Below are 20,799 nucleotides of genomic sequence, written 5' to 3' on the forward strand. Positions count from 1 at the left end.
GTTAATATTTATTGTTTATTTCACTTTTTGTTTATTATCTACTTCACTTGCTTTTGGCAACGTTAACATACGTTTCCCATGCCAATAAAGCCCTTAAATTGAGTTGGGAGAGAGGTCTATTTCACTTGCTGAAGTAACTGTGGTCTAAATCAGGAGAGTGTCTGAGCATCACTGGTGTTACGCAAATAAATGCACTGACTGAACATCTGTTATGGGAATGTAGCAGAGGTATAGTTCACTATATTGACGTGATGACTAATCACTAATAACTTTTCCCAAGACCTGAAACCTGCTGGCTCTCTGAGCTAACACAGTCTTGCAGACAACCCGGGTTCAATCCCTGGCCAGTTAACACAAAAGCACTGACACGTTGAACTCTCATTACTGGAGGGAAAGACTACAGCACTGTGTCTTTTTTAGGGTTTTCTGAGATGTGTTCTACTATTGAAAGAAAGCAAAAATCCGTCCTTGGAGGGACAATCAAGTTGTACCGTAGTTGAATGCACTGATTTTAAATTGCTCTGTATAAGAGTGTCTGCTAAATCACTAAAATATGTGTCCCCCAGGCGCTCCCACCCACCATGGTGATAGTGGGGATCTACTGTGGTGTGATAGCTGGCATGTTCCTGCTCCTGAAGACTGTCAACTACCGGCTGCATCATGCCCTGGACGAGGGAGAGGTGGTAGAGCACCGGGCCAAGGGGAAAGAGGGCAGCGGGGCCAGCACTGAGGGGGCCAACGAGGGCAGCGCCACACGCCAGGAGGACAGTAACGGACCAGGGTCAGTTAAGGCGTCTTCATGCTTCCCAGCTGAAACAGTTCGGTGAAGTTTGTGCAGATAATATATTATTGTTCGTTTTGGACTTTGGTGAGGTTTTTTTGGGGGGGCTTTTAGGGCACATCAAAAATATTCTGGAGGCAAGCCTAAGTTTGGAACCGAAGTCTACGCCTCTTGGTCGGGGATTAGTCAACAGTAGGGATTCTGCAATAAAGTCTTTGTTGTCATTCAATGAGAGACGACTTGTCTTCATGCACATTTTATCAGTGAAAAATACTGCGTTAGATATAAAATTGCGCGACATAAGATCTCTTCGGCAAAAACGTCAAAATTAATTACAGAATTCTTGAGTTTTCTTAGATTAATTCTGACTATTTTGAGGACTGGCTACGGCATCTTAAAATGGACAAACCGTACGGTTGCTGCTTTTTTCCCTAATTTTTAAAGCGAAGGTCTTTTTAAGGGACTATGCGAGGTCACTCGTTGGGTTCGGCGAGCCGAGTTCAGCTAGGCGCCAGCCGAACTGAAGCATGCTGACACCTTTAGTCAGCTCTCCGGTTCACGGTTGATGTTGGTGGGGGTACATTTTCTTACTCCAACTTTCACTATCGTAAACATTTATTTTTTATCTCTTGTAGGGCTGTGGTGTATTGGATACTAGGGCACCTGACCTGACCCTAGACCCTAAAATCAGAGTTGAATCATGGGTTTAATTTTCTCTGGCAGTGTGAAGTAAGCTAGATGTTTGTGGGCCAGGGTCAAAGGTTTATCTGTTGTTGTGGAGACGAAGTGAACAGGTTTGACATGCATGTTTGCAGTGCAAATCAGTTCAACTAGCTATCTACCTCTTCACCTCAAGGCCATGAGATCAGTGAGGAAAGGGGATGACTTTGGCAAACAAACACATTTTTGTTAGTGGAAATAGGCCTAGTTCACATTTAGCAGGAACGAAAACTGTGTGAGATCGCAGCTTATTAACTTACTGCCCAAACCCCTGTAGAGTCAATCATTCTCACATTCCTGAAGGAGAGCAGAGCAGAGCAGCTTGGAGAGGAGCGAGCAGTGGTGTGGAGAGGAGAGGACAGTGGTGTGGAGAGGAGAGGAGAGGACAGTGGTGTGGAGAGGAGAGGAGAGGACAGTGGTGTGGAGAGGAGAGGAGAGGACAGTGGTGTGGAGAGGACAGTGGTGTGGAGAGGAGAGGAGAGGAGAGGACAGTGGTGTGGAGAGGAGAGGAGAGGACAGTGGTGAGGAGAGGAGAGGACAGTGGTGAGGAGAGGAGAGGACAGTGGTGTGGAGAGGAGAGGAGAGGACAGTGGTGTGGAGAGGAGAGGAGAGGAGAGGACAGTGGTGTGGAGAGGACAGTGGTGAGGAGAGGAGAGGACAGTGGTGTGGAGAGGAGAGGAGAGGACAGTGGTGTGGAGAGGAGAGGAGAGGACAGTGGTGAGGAGAGGAGAGGACAGTGGTGTGGAGAGGACAGTGGTGAGGAGAGGAGAGGACAGTGGTGTGGAAAGGAGAGGAGAGGACAGTGGTGTGGAGAGGACAGTGGTGAGGAGAGGAGAGGACAGTGGTGTGGAAAGGAGAGGAGAGGACAGTGGTGTGGAAAGGAGAGGAGAGAGGACAGTGGTGTGGAGAGGAGGAGGACAGTGGTGAGGAGAGGAGAGGACAGTGGTGTGTGGAGAGGAGAGGACAGTGGTGTGGAGAGGAGAGGACAGTGGTGTGGAGAGGAGAGGACAGTGGTGTGGAGAGGAGAGGACAGTGGTGTGGAGAGGAGAGGACAGTGGAGAGGAGAGGACAGTGGTGAGGAGAGGACAGTGGTGTGGAGAGGAGAGGAGAGGACAGTGGTGTGGAGAGGAGAGGAGAGGACAGTGGTGAGGAGAGGAGAGGACAGTGGTGAGGAGAGGAGAGGACAGTGGTGTGGAGAGGAGAGGAGAGGACAGTGGTGAGGAGAGGACAGTGGTGAGGAGAGGAGAGGACAGTGGTGTGGAGAGGACAGTGGTGTGGAGAGGAGAGAGGACAGTGGTGAGGAGAGGACAGTGGTGTGGAGAGGAGAGGAGAGGACAGTGGTGTGGAGAGGAGAGGAGAGGACAGTGGTGAGGAGAGGAGAGGACAGTGGTGTGGAGAGGACAGTGGTGTGGAGAGGAGAGGAGAGGACAGTGGTGTGGAAAGGAGAGGAGAGGACAGTGGTGTGGAGAGGACAGTGGTGAGGAGAGGACAGTGGTGTGGAAAGGAGAGGAGAGGAGAGGACAGTGGTGTGGAGAGGACAGTGGTGTGGAGAGGAGAGGAGAGGACAGTGGTGTGGAAAGGAGAGGAGAGGACAGTGGTGTGGAGAGGAGAGGACAGTGGTGTGGAGAGGACAGTGGTGTGGAGAGGAGAGGACAGTGGTGTGGAGAGGACAGTGGTGTGGAGAGGAGAACAGTGCAGCGTGTAGACCGACGAGAGCAGAGGAGAGGTAAAAGGGAGAAATATGAGAGCCCTCCACCACCGCAGTATCTGGGTTAGTGTATTGCCCTCCACCACAGCAGTGTATTGCCCTCCACCACAGCAGTGTATTGCCCTCCACCACAGCAGTGTATTGCCCTCCACCACAGCAGTGTATTGCCCTCCACCACAGCAGTGTATTGCCCTCCACCACAGCAGTGTATTGTCCTCCACCACAGCAGTGTATTGCCCTCCACCACAGCAGTGTATTGCCCTCCACCACAGCAGTGTATTGCCCTCCACCACAGCAGTGTATTGCCCTCCACCACAGCAGTGTATTGCCCTCCACCACAGCAGTGTATTGCCCTCCACCACAGCAGTGTATTGCCCTCCACCACAGCAGTGTATTGTCCTCCACCACAGCAGTGTATTGCCCTCCACCACAGCAGAGTATTGCCCTCCACCACAGCAGTGTATTGCCCTCCACCACAGCAGTGTATTGCCCTCCACCACAGCAGTGTATTGTCCTCCACCACAGCAGTGTATTGCCCTCCACCACAGCAGTGTATTGCCCTCCACCACAGCAGTGTATTGCCCTCCACCACAGCAGTGTATTGCCCTCCACCACAGCAGTGTATTGCCCTCCCACCACAGCAGTGTATTGCCCTCCACCACAGCAGTGTATTGCCCTCCACCACAGCAGTGTATTGCCCTCCACCACAGCAGTGTATTGCCCTCCACCACAGCAGTGTATTGCCCTCCACCACAGCAGTGTATTGCCCTCCACCACAGCAGTGTGATTGCCCTCCACCACAGCAGTGTATTGCCCTCCACCACAGCAGTGTATTGCCCTCCACCACAGCAGTGTATTGCCCTCCACCACAGCAGTGTATTGCCCTCCACCACAGCAGTAGTATTGCCCTCCACCACAGCAGTGTATTGCCCTCCACCACAGCAGTGTATTGCCCTCCACCACAGCAGTGTATTGCCCTCCACCACAGCAGTGTATTGCCCTCCACCACAGCAGTGTATTGCCCTCCACCACAGCAGTGTATTGCCCTCCACCACAGCAGTGTATTGCCCTCCACCACAGCAGTGTATTGCCCTCCACCACAGCAGTGTATTGCCCTCCACCACAGCAGTGTATTGCCCTCCACCACAGCAGTGTATTACCCTCCACCACAGCAGTGTATTGTCCTCCACCACAGCAGTGTATTGCCCTCCACCACAGCAGTGTATTGCCCTCCACCACAGCAGTGTATTGCCCTCCACCACAGCAGTGTATTGCCCTCCACCACAGCAGTGTATTGCCCTCCACCACAGCAGTGTATTGCCCTCCACCACAGCAGTGTATTGCCCTCCACCACAGCAGTGTATTGCCCTCCACAACAGCAGTAGATGGGTTAGTGTGCCAGCTATTTACTAAAATAGTCTGAGCTTCAAGTGTCTCAACTGACAGCATGAGGTTGGCTCCTGAAACTGATCATGTGAATCTACTGTAGGCATAAGCTATTACTGCAAAGGGCAGTGATTGGGGACATTGCCCTGTGTAGGGTGCTGTCTTTCGGATGGGACGTTAAGCGGGTGTCCTGACTCTCTGTGGTCACTAAAGATCCAATGGCACTTATCGTAAGAGTAGGGGTGTTAACTCCGGTGTCCTGGCTAAATTCTCAATCTGGCCCTCATACCATCATGGCCACTTATTCATCCCAACTTCCAATTGGCTCATTCGTCCCCCTCCTCTCCCCTGTAACTATTCCCCAGGTCGTTGCTGTAAATGAGAATGTGTTTTCAGTCAACTTACCTGTTTACATTTTTTAAAGAAATACATTATGTTAGAGTAATTTTTACAGGAAGCTTCCAATTACAGTTAATAACAGTATTTTTCAGCTTTTTACCCGTAAGGCAGTCAGTGCAATCTACAGTATTAATGCTGTAAAACACATTTACTGTATTTTACTGTGCATTCTACAGTGTTTTACTGTTGAAATTACAGACAAGTTTTACAGTGTAGGCAGGCTTAAGCGCGTCACACACCACTTTGCAATGAGCTGGAGGCAGTTTGCACGTTGAAAACACATACTTAATTGTTTGAAACCTGAACGTTTTACTTCATATTATGAGGGATGTCTTACCTTGCTTCATGGTAGCCTAGCAAACATTATTTTATGGAGACGTCCATATGCCATTGAAACCAGTAGCCTATTTCTCTCATGTTCTAATGGTTTTCAAAAAAAAACTTTATTTCATTGTCCAGTAGCTAATCTTCAATCCTAGTCATATTAGGATGCTAGTTGTTGCATCTTTAGATCTCCCCTCTTTCTACATTTTGAATGGATATTTTTCATCTGTCACATGAAACCACTCGCAAGTGCGGTGCGCTTTCGGAAACAGTGTTTTACCGCTAATTGCATTATGGAACAAACATTAGCGCGTAGCTTTACTGCCTTGGCTTTACTGCCTTGTGCACGTTGTTGTGCTTATGTAAATAAATAATAGTTTTTAAGCTAAACATTCTGTTCTGTCGCATCAGCCTCATTGCTTTTTAACAGGTTTTTTTGGTGTAGCTGAGGCCTACTGGTTGTTGATCTATCGTCCCACGACTCTCCCAGAGTCTGTTTGGAAAAGGCTATTCCTTTCTCGACAAGCTGACCAATAGAATAGGTCAACTTTTCTACTATGGGCGATAGTAGATTTGACATAGGCTAGTGATTCTGCTGTTCGTTACTCGTCTTGTTGGCTGAGGAAAAGTAAAATGTGGACAGTTATTCTAACGTCTTCGGAGTGCGCGTTGGAATTCGGTAAGAAGGACGCGACACTGTTGCATCCTTGAGTTGCATGTTCTGTTAAGATGAATCTGTCATTCTGAGCACCGTGGGTGGACTCCCTTATCAGGTTACGCATCCAATGCATATGAGTCCGGTAAATGTATCAAATATCCGGTAACTTTAAATGCTTCCGGTCAAATGTCCGAGTGCCACATTTCCCTAACTGAAACGTGTGTGTGTGTGTGCGTGCGTGCGCAGGGACCCTGGTGGGGGTATAGAGATGGCAGACTTCATTCGAGAGGAGACTCCACCAGTAGACTGCAGCTCCAGAAACTCTTATACAGGGATGGACTCCAGTCACCAGGTGAGACAGAATGTTGGGATGGACTCCAGTAACCAGGTGAGACAGAATATTGGGATGGACTCCAGTAACCAGGTGAGACAGAATGTTGGGATGGACTCCAGTCACCAGGTGAGACAGAATGTTGGGATGGACTCCAGTCACCAGGTGAGACAGAATGTTGGGATGGACTCCAGTCACCAGGTGAGACAGAATGTTGGGATGGACTCCAGTCACCAGGTGAGACAGAATGTTGCTTCTCGCTCTGTGTAATTTCTCTCTTTTTGGGGGTTTATGTGATAATAGAAGTAGTGGGCTGCTCCAGCCGGAGACATTACATACAGAAAAAAATCCCATAGAGCCCGCAGTCTTATTTCCATTGTGGTCCTCTAAGATGTTTTATTTTTCAACGTGAACATTAAGTTGTCTCGTAATCATACTGTAGGTTATTTTGACATCTTGATATACTGATATAGGAAGGTATTGTCTCATGTCATGTCTCTTATGTCTTGATAAGTAGCTCTCCTCCCACCTTTCCGTTGTTCAGATTGCGTCCACCAACCGTCATGGAGGATCCACTACAGCCAAAGGTAACAGCCTCTTTCTCTTTCTCCACCTTGTACACCTGATTGGGTCCAACCACTGTGAAGCGACAGTTTGTTGTGCAATGTAGTTTACCTGATGTTATGAGAAGGGCGATTGAAAGACGTCCAAACTATTCTCAGCCTTTCTCCCTCAACTTCTGTTGGGTTTTTCTGCAAGGCATGACTGGCATGTGTACGACAAAATAGGGTGTCCCCTGGAGTCGTATGGTTTGTCCCCTGGAGTCGTATGGTTTGTCCCCTGGAGTCGTATGGTTTGTCCCCTGGAGTCGTATGGTTTGTCCCCTGGAGTCGTATGGTTTGTCCCCTGGAGTCGGATGGTTTGTCCCCTGGAGTCGTATGGTTTGTCGTATGGTTTGTCCCCTGGAGTCGGATGGTTTGTCCCCTGGAGTCGGATGGTTTGTCCCCTGGAGTCGGATGGTTTGTCAGCCAACCAGCCAGTCACTGGAATGGTCTGTTGCAAGACACAGAGAGGGCTCTAGACAAATTAACCCTCTTTAGTTGCAGTCCAGGTCCATTGGGTAGAGTGTCGGAGCGAGGCGACTCTGGGTCCATTGTGTGTCAGCCAGAGTGACTGCATTGTTTGAATTATTCAACACCATTGTAATTAGCTAGCTGTCTCCTCTCCGGTCAGACCGCATAAAGAGAAGAGCCCTGAAGTCTGACCAGGGCTTTGTCCCAAATGGAACCCTGTTCCCTATAAAGTTAACTACCTGCTTGGCTCAAAGTTAAAAGCAGTGCACTCTATAGGGAATAGGGTGCCATTTGATACACAGTCCAGGGCTTTGCTGGGTTGAGCGGTTTATTCTCCCTCCCCCTGAGGACTAGCTTCCGTTTACACCGTCCATTACAGTCTGACTTCGGCTGGGATTCAGACACAAACAAATAAACAACATCTAACAGAACACTGCCGTCCACTTTTAAATGTGTGTTCAACTTTTAATCTGTGTTGAACTGAATCCTGGCCTTACTCAGGGCAACCACCGAGTGACAATCCTCTGGTCACTTGGAGAAAGAGCTCTTGTGAAATCATTACATTTTAGTCATTTAGCAGACGCTCTTATCCAGAGCGACTTACAGTTTTAGTGAGTGCATACATTTTCAAATCATGTTATCATATTTGTTGTGTGTGTTCATGTTTTCTTGGACTCGTGTTTTGGACTGTTCATTTTCCTCAGGAGAGTGACTTTCCTCAAGACTTGAAAACGTACGAGAGCTCTGTTAACTTGTCAACATGTCGCTGGATATCTAATCTCCACAGTCTTCCTCTCACAGACTGCTATACTAGGATGGACCAATAGAGTTAGAGGACAAGGACCAATAGAGGACAAGGACCAATAGAGGACAAGGACCAATAGAGTTAGAGGACAAGGACCAATAGAGTTAGAGGACAAGGACCAATAGAGGACAAGGACCAATAGAGGACAAGGACCAATAGAGGACAAGGACCAATAGAGGACAAGGACCAATAGAGGACAAGGACCAATAGAGGACAAGGACCAATAGAGTTAGAGGACAAGGACCAATAGAGTTAGAGGACAAGGACCAATAGAGTTAGAGGACAAGGACCAATAGAGTTAGAGGACAAGGACCAATAGAGTTAGAGGACAAGGACCAATAGAGTTAGAGGACAAGGACCAATAGAGTTCGAGGACAAGGACCAATAGAGGACAAGGACCAATAGAGTTAGAGGACAAGGACCAATAGAGGACAAGGACCAATAGAGTTCGAGGACAAGGACCAATAGAGTTCGAGGACAAGGACCAATAGAGTTCGAGGACAAGGACCAATAGAGTTCGAGGACAAGGACCAATAGAGTTCGAGGACAAGGACCAATAGAGTTCGAGGACAAGGACCAATAGAGTTAGAGGACAAGGACCAATAGAGTTCGAGGACAAGGACCAATAGAGTTAGAGGACAAGGACCAATAGAGGACAAGGACCAATAGAGGACAAGGACCAATAGAGGACAAGGACCAATAGAGTTCGAGGACACAGCGTTAGATAGAGATGCTCTTAAAGCAGACTTTTACAGTAGAGGTCAATTATGTCTTTTTGACTATCAAGCTGTGTAGGTGGGTGTCTTTACTGTCTTTATATAGGGCGTACAGGGAGGCAGGTAGACTAGCAGTTCGAGCGTTGGGCCAGTAACTGCAAGGTCGCTGGTTCGAATCCCCGAGCTGACAAGATGAAAAATCTGTCTGTGCCCTTAAGCAAGGCACTTAACCCTAATTTGCTCCAGGGGCGCGTTCTACTTTGGCTGACCCTGTAAAACAACAGATTCTGTTTCTCCAGGAGGAGAGGTAAGGAAGCCCTCCGATGACATCACTTTGGGTCTGGGTCAGCGCTGCAGCCACGATCATGGTAAGGGAGAGGAGCGGGAACAAACAGCAAATATCATCAGTTGCTTATGTTTGTTTTAACTCAAAATTAATTGGGAACCAAGATCAGTGAAGCAGATGAAGGGTTAAATGCTGCTGTACAATGTGTGTCTGCTCAAACACATAGAACAGACCTGAGAACAGATCTGAGAACAGACCTTCACTAATTATCACATAGAACAAACCTGAGAGCAGACCTTAGATAATTTATCACATAGAGCAGACCTGAGAGCAGACCTGAGAACAGACCTTCACTAATGTATCACATATAGAACAGACCTGAGAGCAGACCTTAGATAATTTATCACATAGAGCAGACCTGAGAGCAGACCTGAGAACAGACCTTCACTAATGTATCACATATAGAACAGACCTGAGAGCAGACCTTAGATAATTTATCACATAGAGCAGACCTGAGAGCAGACCTGAGAACAGATCTTCACTAATTATCACATATAGAACAGACCTGAGAGCAGACCTTCACTAATGTATCACATATAGAACAGACCTTCACTAATTTATCACAAACAGACCTGAGAGCAGACCTTCACTAATTATCACATAGAACAGACCTGACAGCAGACCTTCACTAATTATCACATAGAACAGACCTTCACTAATTTATCACAAACAGACCTGAGAGCAGACCTTCACTAATTTATCACATATAGAACAGACCTTAACTAATGATCATATAGAACAGACCTGACAGCAGACCTTCACTAATTATCACATAGAATAGACCTTCACTAATTTATCACAAACAGACCTAAGAGCAGACCTGAGAGCAGACCTGAGAGCAGACCTTCACTAATTATCACATAGAACAGACCTGAGAGCAGACCTGAGAGCAGACCTTCACTAATTATCACATAGAACAGACCTGAGAGCAGACCTTCACTAATTATCACATAGAACAGACCTGAGAGCAGACCTTCACTAATTTATCACATATAGAACAGACCTTCACTAATTATCACATAGAACAGACCTGAGAGCAGACCTGAGAGCAGACCTTCACTAATTTATCACATATAGAACAGACCTTCACTAATTATCACATAGAGCAGACCTGAGAGCAGACCTTCACTAATTTATCACATATAGAGCAGACCTTCACTAATTTATCACATAGAACAGACCTGAGAGCAGACCTGAGAACAGACCTTCACTAATTTATCACATATAGATCAGACCTTCACTAATTTATCACATATAGATCAGACCTGAGAGCAGACCTGAGAACAGACCTTCACTAATTTATCACATAGAACAGACCTGAGAACAGATCTGATAACAGATCTTCACTAATTATCACATATAGAACAGACCTGAGAACAGTTCTTCACTAATTATCACATATAGAGCAGACCTGAGAGCAGACCTTCACTAATTATCACATAGAACAGACCTGAGAGCAGACCTGAGAACAGACCTTCACTAATTTATCACATATATAACAGACCTTCACTAATTATCACATAGAACAGACCTGAGAGCAGACCTGAGAACAGACCTTCACTAATTTATCACATATAGAACAGACCTTCACTAATTATCACATAGAACAGACCTGAGAGCAGACCTGAGAACAGACCTTCACTAATGTATCACATATAGATCAGACCTTCACTAATTTATCACATAGAACAGACCTGAGAGCAGACCTGAGAACAGACCTTCACTAATTTATCACATAGAACAGACCTGAGAACAGATCTGATAACAGATTTTCACTAATTATCAAATATAGAACAGACCTGAGAACAGTTCTTCACTAATTATCACATATAGAACAGACCTGAGAGCAGACCTTCACTAATTATCACATAGAACAGACCTGAGAGCAGACCTTCGCTAATTTATCACATAGAACAAACCTGAGAGCAGACCTTCACTAATTATCACATAGAACAAACCTGAGAGCAGACCTGAGAACAGATCTTCACTAATTTATCACATAGAACAGACCTGAGAGCAGATTTTCACTAATTATCACATATAGAACAGACCTGAGAGCAGACCTTCACTAATTTATCACATATAGAATTTCACTAATTATCACATAGAACAGATCTGAGAGCAGACCTGAGAGCAGACCTTCACTAATTTATCACACATAGAACAGACCTGAGAGCAGACCTGAGAACAGATCTTCACTAATTTATCACATAGAACAGACCTGAGAACAGACCTTCACTAATTTATCACATAGAGCAGACCTGAGAACAGACCTTCACTAATTTATCACATAGAGCAGACCTGAGAACAGATTTTCACTAATTATCACATAGAACAGACCTGAGAGCAGATCTTCACTAATTTATCACATAGAACAGACCTGAGAGCAGACCTTCGCTAATTTATCACATAGAGCAGACCTGAGAGCAGACCTTCACTAATTATCACATAGAACAAACCTGAGAGCAGATCTTCACTAATTATCACATAGAACAGACCTGAGAGCAGATCTTCACTAATTATCACATAGAACAGACCTGAGAGCAGACCTGAGAACAGACCTTCACTAATTTATCACAAACAGACCTGAGAACAGATCTTCACTAATTATCACATATAGAACAGACCTGAGAGCAGACTTTCACTAATTTATCACATATAGAACATACCTTCACTAATTTATCACATATAGAACTTCACTAATTATCACATAGAACAGATCTGAGAGCAGACCTTCACTAATTTATCACATATAGAACAGACCTGAGAGCAGACCATCACTAATTTATCACATATAGAGCAGACCTTCACTAATTTATCACATAGAACAGACCTGAGAGCAGACCTGAGAGCAGACCTTCACTAATTTATCACAAACAGACCTGAGAACAGATTTTCACTAATTATCACATATAGAACAGACCTGAGAGCAGACCTTCACTAATTTATCACATATAGAATTTCACTAATTATCACATAGAACAGATCTGAGAGCAGACCTGAGAGCAGACCTTCACTAATTTATCACACATAGAACAGACCTGAGAGCAGACCTGAGAACAGATCTTCACTAATTTATCACATAGAGCATACCTGAGAACAGACCTTCACTAATTTATCACATAGAGCAGACCTGAGAACAGATTTTCACTAATTATCACATATAGAACAGACCTGAGAGCAGACCTGAGAACAGACCTGAGAACAGACCTTCACTAATTTATCACATAGAACAGACCTGAGAACAGACCTTCACTAATTTATCACATAGAGCAGACCTGAGAACAGATTTTCACTAATTATCACATATAGAACAGACCTGAGAGCAGACCTTCACTAATGTATCACATATAGAACAGACCTTCACTAATTTATCACATATACAACTTCACTAATTATCACATAGAACAGATCTGAGAGCAGACCTGAGAGCAGACCTTCACTAATTTATCACATATAGAACAGACCTGAGAGCAGACCTGAGAACAGACCTTCACTCATTTATCACATAGAACAGACCTGAGAGCAGACCTTCACTAATTTATCACATATAGAGCAGACCTTCACTAATTTATCACATAGAACAGACCTGAGAGCAGACCTTCACAAATTATCACATAGAACAGACCTTCACTAATTATCATATAGAATAGACCTGAGAGCAGACCTGAGAGCAGATCTTCACTAATTTATCACATAGAGCAGACCTGAGAGCAGACCTTCACTAATTATCACATAGAACAGACCTGAGAGCAGACCTTCACTAATTATCACATAGAACAGACCTGAGAGCAGACCTTCACTAATTATCACATAGAACAGACCTGAGAGCAGACCTGAGAACAGACCTTCACTAATTTATCACATAGAACAGACCTGAGAGCAGACCTGAGAGCAGACCTTCACTAATTATCACATAGAACAGCCCTGAGAACAGCCCTGAGAACAGACCTTCACTAATTTATCACATAGAACAGACCTGAGAACAGACCTTCACTTATTTATCACATAGAACAGACCTGAGAACAGACCTTCACTAATTTATCACATATAGAACAGATCTTCACTAATTATCACATATAATAGACCTGAGAGCAGACCTTCACTAATTTATCACAAACAGACCTGAGAACAGATTTTCACTAATTATCACATATAGAACAGAACTTCACTAATTATCACATAGAACAGACCTGAGAGCAGACCTGAGAGCAGACCTTCACTAATTTATCACATAGAACAGACCTGAGAGCAGACCTTCACTAATTTATCACATAGAACAGATCTTCACTAATTTATCACATATAGAACAGATCTTCACTAATTATCACATATAATAGACCTGAGAGCAGACCTTCACTAATTTATCACAAACAGACCTGAGAACAGATTTTCACTAATTATCACATATAGAACAGACCTGAGAGCAGACCTGAGAACAGACCTTCACTAATTTATCACATATAGAACAGAACTTCACTAATTTATCACATAGAACAGACCTGAGATTAGACCTTCACTAATTATCACATAGAACAAACCTGAGAGCAGACCTTCACTAATTATCACATAGAGTAGACCTGAGAGCAGATCTTCACTAATGTATCACATAGAACAGACCTGAGAGCAGACCTGAGAGCAGACCTTCACTAATTTATCACAAACAGACCTTAGAACAGATCTTCACTAATTATCACATATAGAACAGACCTGAGAGCAGACCTTCACTAATTATCACATAGAACAGACCTGAGAGCAGACCTTCACTAATTATCACATAGAGCAGACCTGAGAGCAGACCTTCACTAATTATCACATAGAACAGACCTGAGAGCAGACCTGAGAACAGACCTTCACTAATTTATCACATAGAACAGACCTGAGAGCAGACCTGAGAGCAGACCTTCACTAATTATCACATAGAACAGCCCTGAGAACAGCCCTGAGAACAGACCTTCACTAATTTATCACATAGAACAGACCTGAGAACAGACCTTCACTAATTATCACATAGAACAGCCCTGAGAACAGCCCTGAGAACAGACCTTCACTAATGTATCACATAGAACAGACCTGAGAGCAGACCTTCACTAATTTATCACATATAGAGCAGACCTTCACTAATTTATCATATAGAACAGACCTGAGAGCAGACCTTCACTAATTATCACATAGAACAAACCTGAGAGCAGACCTTCACTAATTATCACATAGAACAGACCTGAGAGCAGACCTTCACTAATTTATCACATATAGAGCAGACCTTCACTAATTTATCACATAGAACAGACCTGAGATTAGACCTTCACTAATTATCACATAGAACAAACCTGAGAGCAGACCTTCACTAATTATCACATAGAGCAGACCTGAGAGCAGATCTTCACTAATTTATCACATAGAACAGACCTGAGAGCAGACCTGAGAGCAGACCATCACTAATTATCACATAGAACAGACCTGAGAGCAGACCTGAGAACAGACCTTCACTAATTATCACATATAACAGACCTGAGAGCAGACCTTCACTAATTATCACATAGAACAAACCTGAGAGCAGACCTTCACTAATTATCACATAGAACAGACCTGAGAGCAGACCTTCACTAATTATCACATAGAACAGACCTTCACTAATTATCACATAGAACAGACCTTCACTAATTATCACATAGAACAGACCTTCACTAATTATCACATAGAACAGACCTTCACTAATTATCACAGAACAGACCTGAGAGCAGACCTTCACTAATTATCACATAGAACAGACCTGAGAGCAGACCTGAGAACAGACCTTCACTAATGTATCACATATAGAACAGAACTTCACTAATTATCACATAGAACAGACCTGAGAGCAGACCTGAGAGCAGACCTTCACTAATTTATCACATAGAACAGACCTGAGAGCAGACCTTCACTAATTATCACATAGAACAGATCTTCACTAATTATCACATATATAACAGACCTTCACTAATTATCACAGAACAGACCTGAGAGCTGACCTTCACTAATTATCACATAGAACAGACCTGAGAGCAGACCTGAGAGCAGACCTTCACTAATTTATCACATATAGAACATACCTTCACTAATTATCACATATAGTAGACCTGAGATCAGACCTGAGAGCAGACCTTCACTAATTTATCACATAGAGCAGACCTGAGAGCAGACCTTCACTAATTATCACATAGAGCAGACCTGAGAGCAGACCTTCACTAATTATCACATAGAACAGACCTGAGAGCAGACCTGAGAGCAGATCTTCACTAATTATCACATAGAACATACCTGAGAGCAGACCTGAGAACAGACCTTCACTAATTTATCACATAGAACAGACCTGAGAACAGACCTTCACTAATGTATCACATAGAGCAGACCTGAGAACAGACCTGAGAACAGACCTTCACTAATTTATCACATAGAGCAGACCTGAGAACAGACCTGAGAACAGACCTTCACTAATTTATCACATAGAGCAGACCTGAGAGCAGACCTGAGAGCAGAACTTCACTAATTATCTCATAGAACAGCCCTGAGAGCAGACCTGAGAACAGACCTTCACTAATTTATCACATAGAACAGACCTGAGAACAGACCTTCACTTATTTATCACATAGAACAGACCTGAGAACAGACCTTCACTAAGTTATCACATAGAGCAGACCTGAGAACTTCACTAATTTATCACATAGAACAGACCTGAGAACAGACCTTCACTAATTGATCTCCTTTCCTCCCCTCCAGACATGATGTCTGACCCAAAGATGTACTGCCTTGTCTCCAACCACTCCATGCAGCCCTCCACCTCACTTGGCCCCTCCGAGCTCTCCTGCGACCCCGCCAACCTCTGTGGCTCCGCCTCCCACCCATTCAGCCAATCCCTGTCCTCTTGCGACACAGAGGTGTCGGCCCACGCCCCCGGGTTGCACTCCCAGTCCTTCAGGAAGGAGCCTCGTACCCGGGGCCTACCCCGCACCTCCAGCTCTGCCGGATCAGCCTTCCCCGACCCCTCCCTGCCCTCAGCTGACTTCAGCCTCTACCCCCCTCCTTGGAGAGGGGGCCTGGACCCGGTGTGTGAGCTGGAAGCTGCCAGGCCCCGCCGGCCAGGGGCTGAGGCTGGAGGACAGGGCCAGGAAAACAGGGAGGGGGCTGGGGCTGACAGGCTCTACCAGCATCCGGACCAGGCCTCCACCTCCACCTCCGGCTTCTCCACAGACTGCTACAGACACCAGCAGGACTCCTACAGGCTAGGGGAGGGGGGGTCAGGTTTGTACCAGGCCGACCAGGGTTGTGGAGGAGGAGGAGGAGGAGGAGGGGGGAAGGTTAGTGCAGACTGTCTCCGCAGCCTGAGCACACGCAGCAGCGGCTCTACAGAGAGTTACTGCAGCGGCACGGACAGAGACACCAACAGCACCGTCAGCAGTTTCCACAGCGAGCAGACCAGCTCCACGCACGTAGAGAGTTTGCTGTCCCTGTCAGGGGATGAGCAGCGTGGGGCTGGGAGGGAGAGGGGTGGTGGGGAGGCTGCTGGGCCTGGGCCTGCCTCTACAGGGGAGGACAGGACTTCTACTCTGGGGTCCAGCCTTGGATCTAGAAGCTCAACAGGACTGAGCAGCCTGCCTTCCAGGGAAGCTAATAAGAACCCCCATGCCAACGAGCTGACAGCCAAACAGTCCTCTGCCACGTCCCCCACTAACACCAACCCTAACTCCCCGGCCTCAGCCCAGGAGCCGCCAGCAGATCCCTCCTGCAGCAGTAGCACGAGGACCAGTGCAGACGGCTCGGCCAGCAGGGAACAGGACATGGAGAGAGGAGAGAAAGAGGAGGTGAAGTCCGCCAACCTCGTCCAACGAACTTCTTCCTCCTCGGGCGCCGGGCGCAGCAGCGGGCGCCGGCGGACCGGTAAGAAACGGGCGAGCAGCTTCGATGCCAGCCGCCACCGGGACTACATGTCGTTGCGTGGCATGGCCAAGCCGCGCAGCGTGGTATTCGATGCCGGGGGTGGGGAGGAGGAGTGGAGCGAAGCGAGTGACCTTAGCTGTGCCTCCAGCCTTCAGTCCACCCAATCACATCACTTCAGCACTGACTCCTCCTCCTCCACCTCCCACTCCTGCCAATCCCCTGAGGGACGCTACCGCGCCCTGAAAGCCAAGCACAGCCCCTCCCACAGCCACTCCCACACCCACTCCCACACAGCCTCCACCTCCTCTTCACAGAAAGCCCAGGCCGGATCTGAGGGAGGAGGGAGGGCCAGAGGAAGAGGCAAGCGCCGCACCTCTGGTCGGACACCCAGCACGGGCAGCGCCAAAACCCACGCCCGGGTGCTGAGCCTGGACAGTGGCACTGCGGCGTCCGCCTGCCTTAACGAGCCCCACCGCCTTGGGGCCCCTGCCGTCGGGCCCCGACCCCTCACCACCTCCAAGTCTGACCTGGAAGCCAAAGAGGGGGAGGTCCTGGACGCTGCGTCCCTATTGGGCAGGGCCTCACAGCTGGAGTCAGTGACCAGGTCCAGGAATAGTCTACCCAGCCAGACAGCCTTCTCTTCAGAGCCTCAGGATGCTACCACCACTGGCTCCTCACGAGGTGGGTATCCAGGGTTAGGGTTAGGTGGGTATCCAGGGTTAGGGTTAGGTGGGTATCCAGGGTTAGGTGGGTATCCAGGGTTAGGTGGGTATCCAGGGTTAGGTGGGTATCCAGGGTTAGGGTTAGGTGGGTATCCAGGGTTAGGGTTAGGTGGGTATCCAGGGTTAGGGTTAGTTGGGTATCCAGGGTTAGGGTTAGGTGGGTATCCAGGGTTAGGGTTAGGTGGATATCTAGGGTTAGGTGGGTATCCAGGGTTATAATTAGGTGGGTATCCAGGGTTAGGGTTAGGTGGGTATCCAGGGTTAGGGTTAGGTGGGTATCCAGGGTTATAATTAGGTGGGTATCCAGGGTTAGGGTTAGGTGGGTATCTAGGGTTAGGTGGGTATCCAGGGTTAGGGTTAGGTGGGTATCCAGGGTTAGGGTTATAGTTGAGTGGGTATCCCAGCTGACCTGATGTTTTATTGCTGTGTCAGGGTGGTAACCTGAGGCTGATCAGAGAGTTAGGTTACCTTGTTTTCATTATGGAGGAGTAACCTGGCAACGTAACCTCAGTGTTTGTTTTTTTTGCCATAGAGGATTGACAGACTCGTTCAGAGGTGCTTATCATGAAGCTCTGACACTCGCTTTAATAGAAACTGAATCAAAGCATTTAACATAAGGGTTAAGTCATGCAGCTTGTTAGCTAGTAGGCTTTCTCTGCAATGAGGGTTTTTCCTCCCAGAGACTTGATTTTTCCTCTACCTCAAATCAATGGAATTCTGCTGCCCATAACATAACATGACGTGCATGTTCCAGAATCTCATCGCTGCTACTTTCTGACCTATTAGAATTTCTGTAATGAATCAATGTCAATTTAAAGAAACTTGGATTTGAGGTTACGTCTGCTCTTATGCTATATGATACAGTGCTTTCAGAAAGTATTCACACCCCTTGACTTTTTCCACATTTGTTGTTACAGCCTGATTTTTAAAATTGATTATATTGAGATTTTATGACACTGATCTTAAACACAATACCCGATTTAATGTCAAAGTGGAATTATGTTTTTATAAAAAAAAAATTAAACAAATGTGTTAAAAATGAAAAGCTGAAATGTCTTGAGTCAATAAGTAATCAATCATTTTGTTATAGCAAGCCTAAATTACTTCAGGAGTAAAAATGTGCTTAACAAGTCCCATAATTAGTTGCACTGTGTGTGCAAAAATAGGGTTTTAACATGATTTTAAAATGACTACCCAATCTCTGTACCCCGCACATACAATTATCTGTAAGGTTCCTTAGTCGGACAGTCCTTAATGATTTACAAGCATACCATAACATGATGCAGCCACCACTGCTTGAAAATATGGAGAGTGGTACTCAGTAATGTGTTTTTATTGAATTTACTCCAAACATAACACTTTGTATTCAGGATAAAAAAGTTAATTGCTTTGCCAAATTCTTTGCAGTATTACTTTAGTGCCTTGTTGAAAACAGGATGCATGTTTTGGAATATTTTTATTCTGTACAGGTTTCCTTCTCTTCACTTTGTCAATTAGGTTTGTATTGTGGAGTAAACTACAATGATGTTGATCCATCCTCAGTTTCCTCCTTTCACAGCCATTAAACTCTGTAACTGTTTTAAAGTCACCATTGGCCTCATGGTGAAATCCCTGAGCGGTTTCCTTCCTCTCCAGCAACTGAGTTAGGAAGGACGCCTGTATCTTTGTAGTGACTGGGTGTATTGATACACCATCCAAAGTGTAATGAATAACTTCACCATGCACAAAGGTATATTCAGTGTCTGCTTTTTACATTTTTACCCATCTACCAATAGGTGCCCTTCTTTGCGGCATTGGGGCATTGGAAAACCTCCCTGGTCTATGTGGTTGAATCTGTGTTTGAAATTCACTGCTCGTCTGAAGGACCATACAGATAATTGTACGTGTGGGGTACAGAGATGAGGTAGTCATTCAAAAATCATATTAAACACTATTATTGCACACAGAGTGAATCCATGCAACTTATTATGTGACTTGTTAAGCAGATGTTTTACTCCTGAACTTATTTAGGGTTGCCATAACATACTTATTGACTCAAGACATTTCAGCTTTTCATTTTGAATTAATTTGGTAACATTTCGAAAAACATAATTCAACTTTGACATTATGGGGTATTGTGTGTGTGTGTGTGTGTGTGTGTGTGTGTGTAGGCCAGTGACGAAAAATCTAAATTAAATCAATTTTAATTTCAGGCTTTAACAACAAAATGTGGATAAAGTCAAGGGGTGTGAATACTTTCTGAAGGCGCCGTAGGACTGCGGTACTCTCTTCCCGCTGAATACCGTAGGACTGCGGTACTCTCTTCCCTCTGAATACCGTAGGACTGCGGTACTCTCTTCCCTCTGAATACCGTAGGACTGCGGTACTCTCTTCCCGCTGAATACCGTAGGACTGCGGTACTCTCTTCCCGCTGAATACCGTAGGACTGCGGTACTCTCTTCCCGCTGAATACCGTAGGACTGCGGTACTCTCTTCCCGCTGAATACCGTAGGGACTGCGGTACTCTCTTCCCGCTGAATACCGTAGGACTGCGGTACTCTCTTCCCTCTGAATACCGTAGGACTGCGGTACTCTCTTCCCTCTGAATACCGTAGGACCTGCGGTACTCTCTTCCCGCTGAATACCGTAGGACTGCGGTACTCTCTTCCCGCTGAATACCGTAGGACTGCGGTACTCTCTTCCCGCTGAATACCGTAGGACCTGCGGTACTCTCTTCCCTCTGAATACCGTAGGACTGCGGTACTCTCTTCCCGCTGAATACCGTAGGACTGCGGTACTCTCTTCCCTCTGAATACCGTAGGACCTGCGGTACTCTCTTCCCGCTGAATACCGTAGGACTGCGGTACTCTCTTCCCGCTGAATACCGTAGGACCTGCGGTACTCTCTTCCCTCTGTGTCTGTACTGTAGCTTTA

General features: G+C 46.1%; 1 protein-coding gene across 1 annotated transcript in view; it reads left to right on the plus strand.

Moving 5' to 3' along the window:
• Positions 1–20,799, plus strand: part of pcnx1 (pecanex 1) — a 107,638-nt gene that overhangs the window by 3,768 nt on the left and 83,071 nt on the right. The window contains exons 2-4 of the mRNA XM_041847315.2: positions 567–781; positions 6,223–6,328; positions 6,852–6,894. Coding sequence (XP_041703249.1) covers positions 567–781; positions 6,223–6,328; positions 6,852–6,894 — 364 coding nt within the window. The remainder of the gene's footprint in view (positions 1–566; positions 782–6,222; positions 6,329–6,851; positions 6,895–20,799) is intronic.

The sequence above is a fragment of the Coregonus clupeaformis genome, chromosome 25 (assembly GCF_020615455.1).
Source record: "Coregonus clupeaformis isolate EN_2021a chromosome 25, ASM2061545v1, whole genome shotgun sequence".
Classification (NCBI taxonomy): domain Eukaryota; kingdom Metazoa; phylum Chordata; class Actinopteri; order Salmoniformes; family Salmonidae; genus Coregonus; species Coregonus clupeaformis.